General features: G+C 35.5%; 1 protein-coding gene across 1 annotated transcript; it reads right to left on the bottom strand.

Moving 5' to 3' along the window:
* Positions 1-329: 329 nt before the first annotated feature.
* LOC122733175 (olfactory receptor 13D1-like) lies at positions 330-1274 on the bottom strand. The gene has a single exon (XM_043973558.1). The coding sequence runs from the start codon at positions 1269-1271 to the stop codon at positions 330-332; it is 942 nt and encodes a 313-aa protein (XP_043829493.1). The 5' UTR covers positions 1272-1274.
* Between the last annotated feature and the right edge of the window lie 8410 nt (positions 1275-9684).

Below are 9684 nucleotides of genomic sequence, written 5' to 3'. Positions count from 1 at the left end.
TCACATCTTTCAGCACATGAGAGCTATGTGTATGTGTGCGTGTGCGTGTGTGTGTGATTTATTTTAATCAAATATATTGTAAACCCCAATGAGACCAGAGGCAGAGCTGCAAAGGATATACAGTAACAAACTCTGTGGAGAGGAATTGTGTCTCAAATATGGTTCACATTTATCCTGTGTGGAAAGGAGGAAGATCACACATTACATTTTGCAGCCACACTGATACACTTAATAATAAATAGAACAATGTTATCTTTGCATACCAAGGACAGTGTCCAAGAAACAAAACAAACCCTGATACTAGTCTATTTTATAATTTCAAGAATATTTCACATTCTTTTCAAATACAAGTTTCTGATTAGGACCTTTTCGATAGCTCCTTTCACCTCTTTGTTCCTCAGGCTGTAGATAATGGGATTGAGCATTGGAGTCACTATCCCATAGGACAGTCCTATGAGCTCATCAGAAGTCTTAGTGTCCTTGGATTTGGGCTTCATGTACATGAAAAGAGCCGAGCCATAAAATAAGATCACCACTGTCAGGTGGGCTGAGCAGGTGGAAAAGGCTTTCTTCCTCCCCTCACTAGAGTTGATCCTCAGGATGGTGGAAAGGATGAAGATATAGGAGAATAAAATGAGTAGCAGAGGAATTACTAAGAAAACAATACTTCCCACTGTAATGATAAATACATTAATGGAGATGTCTCCACAGATAAGCTTGAGAAGGGCCAGGATTTCACAGGTAAGGTGATCTATTATGTTCCCACAGAAAGGCATCATCATAGCAAGCACAGTTTGTGCCAAAGAGTTCAGACACCCTATAATCCAGGTCCAAGCAGCCATCTGAACACAGAGTCCCTTGTTCATGATGATGGTGTATCTGAGGGGATTACAGATGGCAACATACCTGTCATAGGCCATCACTGCAAGGAGAATGCACTCTGTACATCCCAATCCAAGAGAAATAACCATCTGCAGGGCACATCCAATGAAGGAAATGGATTTTCTTTCAGACATAAAATTTATCAGCATTTGAGGGATAGAGGAGGAGGTGTAGCAGATATCCAGGAAGGAGAGATTCCCAAGGAAAAAATACATAGGGGTGTGAAGGCGGGGATCTAGGATGCTGATGATAATGAGAATGCTGTTTCCCAACAGGATCACCAAGTACATCACCAGGCAGAGCACATAAAGTGATAACTGGAGGCCTGGGTAATGAGAAAGCCCAACCAGAAAAAATTCTGTAACTGCTGTGAAATTTCCCTTTTCCATGTCATTTGATCTATGTCACCTGCAGGATTTAGGGAAGGACAGAGTTCATAGCATTCAAAATGATTTATAACATGGAATAATAGTGATATATTCATAATCAAATTCATAGTTTGAAATAATTATTTTTACATTTTCAGTATCATTTTTCTATGACTTACATTAAGTATTAGTGTTTGAATATATGAATAACAGTATAAATAAAGAGAATGATAAAAGTATTCCTGTAATATGAACGACATGTGAATAGGAAGATGACAAAGTAGCTATATTCTAGAAACTTCTTCAGCTCCCAACAAATTTCAAAACAGAAGTTATAGATCCAATATTTAGTGACTACTGAATCCACAGGAGAAGACCATTATCATTGGAGGTAAAAATCTAATGAACTAACAGCAGATGACTTTAATACTTTAATATTTTAAACACTGATTCAGTCCTCAGACATAACTGACTCTACACACTCATAGCAGTCAAGACAAATAAGTTTCCAAGTTTGTGACTCAGGATACAGCTATAAGGAACTCTGTAAAATGATCCTTTATTCTTCATCTCATCTCAAATACTGATTCTGCCAAGCCATTCAAAGGAAAGGGAGATCATTAGATGCAATAAGGTGGAAGAAACCATAAGGAAGGAAGCTGAAGACTGTTTATCTTTATAGATTAGTGGGAAGCATCATAGTGTAGGCCTGAGAGAAGAGAAACTGGCAATCTTGTTTGACCCAATTTAGTACCCTCTGGAAATTACTCAAGACAGGGAACTGATTCTGACCCAACCCTCATATCCCCCAGTGTTGAGAATGCTGAGGTTGCCCAGCAGCATACCCCCAGGAATTGTACAGTGGTAGGAGATGGAGAAATGAAAGAGTAAGCAGAATTTCAACAGTCAATTATGAGAAATATGAGAGAAGTTGAAAGACCAAAAGACTAAGAAAAAAAATCCTGAAACCAAGTTTATAAGTAGATGAACCAGAGATAAGAGATAATATAAACAACAAGAAATATAAAATTAGAAGGATGAATGACTCTTACAAAGAGAATCTAAAACACATTTATATATACACACACACACACATATATATATACATACACACATAACATGAAGGAAAATGAATAATAGCAGATAAAAGTACAAATAAGTTACAACAAACAAATACCTTAAAAACTATTAATAATTATACATCTCTGTCACTTCTGTTATTTACCAATTATCTGGTGATCAAAATATGTATATCAATTTTATAGCATGATTTTGTCACTGTTATTGTTATCTTTAATTGAATAGCAGTCATCTATATATATACATGTATATACATATATGTTGTTGATGTATATATAATATGCATATATGTATGTCTATGATTCTTTTGATTTTCTGTCTGTATGATTATTTTAATTTTGTTTCTATATGATTATTTTAATTTTGCTCTCTTCAGTCTACATTGTTTAATGTACTTTGTATATTGTCAAGGCTCTTTCATGTGTATCAATTATCTAGCACTTAGGGTTATACTAGACTCCCAAATTGAATGGCAGATTTCCTATATAATTTACAATGCAGGTATGGATCTACGGGATAAAATAGTAGCTAGATACACAAAATAATAAATGGGCATGCAAGGACATAATGAAAAAATTATCCCTGTCCCCAAGGAGCTTATCTTCTATTAGAAGAATTTGATATGCAAATTGTTATATAATTATATGATAATTTGGGGGGATGGGAGAAAGCAATGACAAGTGAATCAGTAAAATCTTTCAATAGGATATGCCCAGAAGAACTCTCAGTTTTCTAGGAGGAAGGAATGCATTCTAGGTAACCTGAATAACCTATACAAGGTCAGAGGTAGGGGATGAAATGTTGAATTCAGGTGACAAGAAGTAAGTCAAATAGACTTGAAAATAGGGGTCATGGTAAGGGGTAATGTTCAATAAATCTGGAAATGCAAGCTATTGCCAGATTGTAAGGGCAAATAAATGCTATATTAAGAAGTTTTTAACTTATCCTAGAGGCAATAGGTAGCCACTGAAACATCTTTATTGGTAGACTGGTATGCTCAGATATGTTTTGGCTTTGCTCTTTTGGCCATTGTGCAGAGGGTCAATTAAAGGGAGAAGAATCTGGAAGGTTGGCATTTTGTTAGGAGGCTGTTTCAATAGCCAAAGAGAAAAGTAAAGTGGGTATTAATTGGTGTTTTGCCTCTGTGAATGAGGAGAAGGGGATAATTGTGGGAGATGTAGAAGCTGAAAAGACAAGTCTTGACAAAAGATTGGATTTGAGGAGTGAAAGAGAAGAAAGAGTTGAATTTGGCAACCAAGATAAATAGAAGGATGATAGTTCTGTTTTGGGGGAGGGGCAGGCAATGGGGGTTAAGTGACTTGCCCAGGGTCACACAGCTAGTAAGTGTCAAGTGTCTGAGGCTGGATTTGAACTCAGGTCCTCCTGAATTCAGGGCCAGTGCTTTATCTACTGTGCCACCTAGCTGCCTGACAGTTCTTTCTTAGAAATATGGCAGTTTGAAGGAGGAGTTAGGGGATAAGGTGATAACTCCTGCTTTGGAAATTTGATGTTTGAGATACTTGTGATACATCCAGATGAAGATGTTTAGTTCAATAGTGAGACTAAGGCTTTATCTATCTATCTATCTATCTATCTATCTATCTATCTATCTATCTATCTATCTATCTATCTATCTATCTATCTACACAGGTATGTATAAAAGGAAGTAATCTCAATATAAATGATAACAATCTTTTTGAGTTTATGAGATCACACAGAGGAAACATTTAGAAAGTAAATAAGAGATTCCATGTAAAAGCCTTAGGTACACCAACATTTAAGAAGAGAGATATAGAGAGTAACCCAACAATATTGATTTAAAAAGAATATCCATACATCTAGAATAACCAAAAGAGAATAGTATCATGAAAACTCAGGGAAGAGAAGAATCTATCTAGGAGAAGAATGTAGTCAATAATATTAATGATTCAGAGAAAGCAATAAGGATGAAAACTAAGAATAGTTAATCATATCTGGGGATTAAATGTCATTGGTAACTTTCAAAAGAATAGTATTAGCTGAATGGTAAGGTTAGAAGCCAGATTTCAAGGGCAGAGAAGTGAATGGGAATAAAGTAAATAGAGGCAATAAATACATAAAACTTTTTTCAATGAGAGGAGTAATAAATTTATAGATTAGAATAGAATTCTTTCTTTTGTAATAAGCTAGAAAAGAACATTTTTGAAGGGAGAAATGGAGTCCCTAGAAAGGGAGAAACCGAAAAAAGGAGAAGAAAAGTCTTTGAAGAAATGGAATCAGGTAGGATGAAGACTATAAGAAGAGAAATTTTAAATTTGACAAGGAATATGGATACTTCTTCCTCTGTGACTATAGTGAAGGATAAAATCAGTGCAGTTAGAATATGAATAGAAGCTGTCTATTGTGTAAAATTTTCATAACAAGTATTCTATAATAAAGATAGTTTTCCCAAGGCAAATAGGGAGATTAAGTTCAAATATATACAAAGATATACAAGTGTCAGATCTTCAATAAATAAGCAATAAAGGATGGCAAACAGGGACTTTTTGGAAGATAATGCAAAGGTATCAAGAGCATGAGAGAAAAATGCTAGTAACTACTAATCAAAAGAAAGAATGCAAATTAATATAACTCATTTCTTCTTGTACAAAATTACAGTTTCAGAGATGATAAACACAAAAATTTGGGTAAATGTTTGAGGAGGTTGTTCCAGAAAGCAGAATGTTTGTCTAGTTGTAGGCTGTGAATTTGTCAAATCCGTGAAAACAATTTGAGGCTATACAAAACAAAACAAAAAATAAAAACCAAAAACAAACAAGACAAAAAAACAATCAGTGAACCATACAATACCACTTTTTACCCATAATGGGTGCAGCTGGGTGGTGCAGTGGATAGAGTGGTGGGCCTGGAGTCGGAACACCATATTCCTGAGTTCAAATCTGGTTTCAGATGCCTTCCTAGCTTTGTGAGTCTGGGCAAGTGACTTACCCCATTTGTCCCATTTTCCTCATCTATAAAATGAGCTGGAGAAGGAAATGTCAAATTAATCCAGTATCTTTGCCCAAATCCCACCCTGAAATGTTTTCACAAAGAGTTGGATATGATTGAAAAACAACTTCCCACATACCCTAAGGATGAGAGACAGATTGAAGAGTATACGTATGATTCATCCTACGCCTATAAAGAAATGTTTGTGGCATTATTTTTTGTGGAATAATTAAAGGAAAAGAACTACAACAAAATGGTGCTCATCAAAAAGGGGTAGGAGAAATAATCATGGTAAATTGATATAATAAACTATAATTTTGCCAGAAGAAATTATGAATATGAAAAATTCAGAGAAATTTGGGAAGACTCATTTGAACTGATACTGAGTGATGTAATCAGTCAAGAGAACAATTTATAGGGTGACTCAATAATGTAAAACAAAACAAGACAGAAAAATGTCAATACCCAATCTTTATCAAAGAAGACTACGAGTAAAACATTTTCCTCCTGAGGTATTAAAATTTTGGTTAATAGGAGTGGAATAAGGCATGTGTAGTTTGCTATGGACTATGCTGGGGTTTTTTTTTGCTTATGCATCTTTCTTCTCTCTCTCGCTCTCTGTCACTCTGTGTCTGTCTCTGTATGTCTCTCTTTTACAAAGAAGGCTTCTGCAGAGTGAGGGATTATTAGGAAGTGCTAATATTAATTTATAAAAGCATAAACAATATATTCAGACTTTATTAAATCTAGAGAAGAGTAAAATAAATAAAGACAGAGTTTTAGAGTAATGGGGAAGAGAAGTTGGGGTAATATAGTTCTGATGAAATATATCTCACTAAAATAGAAAAGGCAAAGATATAGAAATTTGCATGTACAATGAGAAGACTGGTTCATGATGCAGAAGACCAGTGATGCTTATTATCTTTTCAACACTGAGCAAGTCACTCATCCTTCTTGAGCTTCTATTTCCTTTTCTATAAAATGAGGGGAATGGATTAAAATAGTGGTGTCAAACTCATATAGAGATAGGAGCCACTAAACAAGGATTCCTATAGGCTGCATGTTGACTTAGAAAACTACACTTTAGGGGGGTGGCTAGGTGGCACAGTAGATAAAACACTGGCCCTGAATTCAGGAGGACCTGAGTTCAAATTGGCCTCAGACACTTGACACCTTACTATGTGACCCTGGGCACGTCGCTCAACCTCATGCCCTGCCCAAAACAAAACAAAAAAAACCCTCCCTATATTTTTAACATTATCTAAGTTATATATTTTTTTATTATTTTGTAAAATATTTCCCAATTACATTTTATTCTGGGTCTGTGCCTTTGGTGGGACTGTTTGTGGATCCAATGCAAGATTGTGAGCTATATGTTTGACACATCTGAACTAGATGGACCTCTGAAGTCCCTTCAAGCTTATAGATCTATAAACATATGTTTTGCTGAGAGAAAGGGCCTGAGTGGAATAGGGCATTCCAGTAGAACAGAGAAGTGTTAGAAGTATCTACTAAGGAAAATGAAGAGAGGAAATAAAACCAATGCTACTGTAACACTGGAGGCAAATTTGAAGTTTTAAAAATAATAAATTGTTAGTGGACCCAGGCAGTATGGTTTTATGATTTAGAGGTTATATGACTAATTGTTATAAACTTTAGGCCTCCTGAAGTCAGTAGTCTCCCTATCCTATGAAATACCATTGTTTATTATAAATTGCTTTGCAAGATTTACCAAGGCCAAATACTTTTGCCTAGTCAAAATAGGCAGTTTTATTTATAGCCTTGTCTATAGATGACCCATACTTTCGGGCAGGGCTAGGTGGCGCAGTGGATAGAGCTCTGGCCCTGATTCAGGAGGACCCTGACTTCAAATCCAACCTCAGACACTTGGACACTTACTAGCTGTGTGACCCTAGGGCAAGTCACTTAAACCCCAATTGCCTCACCAAAAAGAAAAAAAAAAAGACCCATACTTTCATATCACCAGGAGAGAAAGTAGAGAAAAATGTCAAGGACACAACTGAGTAAGATATTCAACCATAAGAGAAGGAAAGACCATGGGGAGCTAGACAAAAATGTGAAGGAATATTTGAAAAGGTTTGAAGAGGAGAACCATGGGAACATATGCAACCAATCAAAAAACAAATTTTTATTTATCCCTTGTTATGTATCAGGCATCACGGTATTGGACATATAAAGACAAAAAATAAAATAACCCATTCTCTCAACTTCCACATACACATAGACATATTGTATATGTGTGTGCATATATAGATAATGAAGCACATTCTCATATTATAGAATAATAAAAATATATCTCATATATATTATAAAGATCATTCATATGTGTATATACCTACACATATATATCATATCATATTCTCATATCCATTTTAGAAGAGAGGAAGTATACAAATAATTTCCTCTCTTATATATGCATAGTGTCCTCCATTCAGCTTTGCTTGTCCTAGATCCAATTTTAGTGAATTTGGAATCATAGAACTATAAAGTATTAGAGCTAAAATAAATCTTGGAGCCCAGAAAAGAGAATATCAGTGTTGTCAGGGATATTAAAAGGCAAAATTTGGCAGAGTTCAAACAACCTTAAAACTGAAAATAATAGAATGGAAAGGTAGAAGAATATCTTAGAATAAAAATATAGAAGGTAAAATAATAGATGTATGAGTAACATTAAAACATAGAGGTTGGAACTAGAAGCAACCTTAGAGTTCACACGATTCCATAGATGGGAATATTCATCTAAAAGTGAATACAAAACTAGGTCACACATAACTTGGTGGAAACATGACAAATGTGCTCTGAGATCATTCATGAACAAGATTTGAGAGATTGTTTTTCTTAGAAATGGATTCTGGGGCAGTTAGGTGGTGCAGTGGATAGAGCACCGGCCCTGGAGTCACTGGAGTCCGGCCTCAGACACTTAACACTTACTAGCTGTGTGACCCTGGGCAAGTCACTTAACCCCAATTGCCTCACTTAAAAAAAAAAGAAAAGAAAATGATCCCCCCCAAGACAGTCCCCACCATTCTCATTTACCTTTAAGTGTGAGGTATAGAACTACTTCTCTCCTCTCTATTCACCTGGTTCTCTTCCTTTTTTTGATCAAAAAACTACTTTCAGCACATTCACAAGCATGTCTTGGTGACTTGAGGGACCATCAGAATGATGAATATTCATCCTGTCTGTCCCATCATTTGGCCTTATTTATGGAAACAATTGCTTTTTACTCAAGCTATATCATTACCTTTCTTATATGTATTTTTCCTATTTGATTAAAAATATTTATGAAATATTGTCTGGCTCAAAAATCCTTCCCCTTCCAAAGTAAGGCCATGATATTAGAGTAGAGAGCAACGCTATGTTTGCAGCCCCATCCTAAATGCCTACAGAAGCCTGTGGACCATGGATGATTACAAATTATCCACCACTGCATCTGGATGCAATTTCACATTCCATCCTCACAAGCTTCCCCAAAGTGTTCCTCAAGGAATCTGTAATCCCTGAAGTCATTTAAACATTTATGCAGGAACTGTGTAAAAGTTAACTTTTAAAGCTTTAGGGATAGTCTAATGATCTAATTAAACTAAACTTATTTGGTGCTTTTAATTGATCCACAACAGACAAAATGTAGAACAGGGAGACACTTTCAAATTTCTTCTTGATAAGCTAAACACAGGACTAGTAACACAGTCAGGTAAATGGTTCATAATTGGATTTGAATTCCATCCCCGCAGTCCCACACCACTTCCTACTTTGCCGCTATGGTTGTGGATCAAACCTACTATGATCTTCATATATTGATCTCCTACTTTCCGCCCAATGGGAATATACACAAATTTTTGCTGTGGCATGAGTCCAGATTCAAAGCCATATTAATATTTTGTAATCTATAGGAATGGGTGAGATAGTTTTCATGTGGATAAAACAAGTGTGGGCTTTATGACTACAGTTACATGGATTCAAAATTAATTAAAGGATTGGACTCAGTGATTGGTGGCCATTAGAATCAAGCCAAGTTTTAGAGTAGGGTCTCATGGTGTCACCAAAAACTTTGATTTTGACTCTGTTGCCTTGAACATTTTTATCAGTGGCTTGCCAATTGGCCACAGTGGTAGGTAATGAAAATTTGGGGAAATGAGATGATAAGCTGAGTTAGAGATTTTAGATCCAAAAAGATTTTGAAAATCTAAAGGGATGAGCCACCTGACCAATATCAATTCTAGTTTTATTCTTTAAAATATGTTTAATACTAGTCAACACTTTAAAAAACTGAACATAAGCATCATAAAATTACCTTTCTTAGAAATTATATTTTAATCTATTAAAATTTTTTTGAGGCAATTGGGGTTAAGTGACTAGCCTAGGG

The sequence above is a fragment of the Dromiciops gliroides genome, chromosome 1 (assembly GCF_019393635.1).
Source record: "Dromiciops gliroides isolate mDroGli1 chromosome 1, mDroGli1.pri, whole genome shotgun sequence".
Lineage (NCBI taxonomy): Eukaryota > Metazoa > Chordata > Mammalia > Microbiotheria > Microbiotheriidae > Dromiciops > Dromiciops gliroides.
The sequence above is the reverse complement of the archived record's forward strand: the minus strand, read 5'-3'. Positions and strand labels throughout refer to the sequence as shown.

What these genes read in the sequence shown, in the direction of transcription:
- LOC122733175 (XM_043973558.1), bottom strand. Translation starts at nt 1,271, where the DNA reads ATGGAAAAGGGAAATTTCACAGCAGTTACAGAATTTTTTCTGGTTGGG.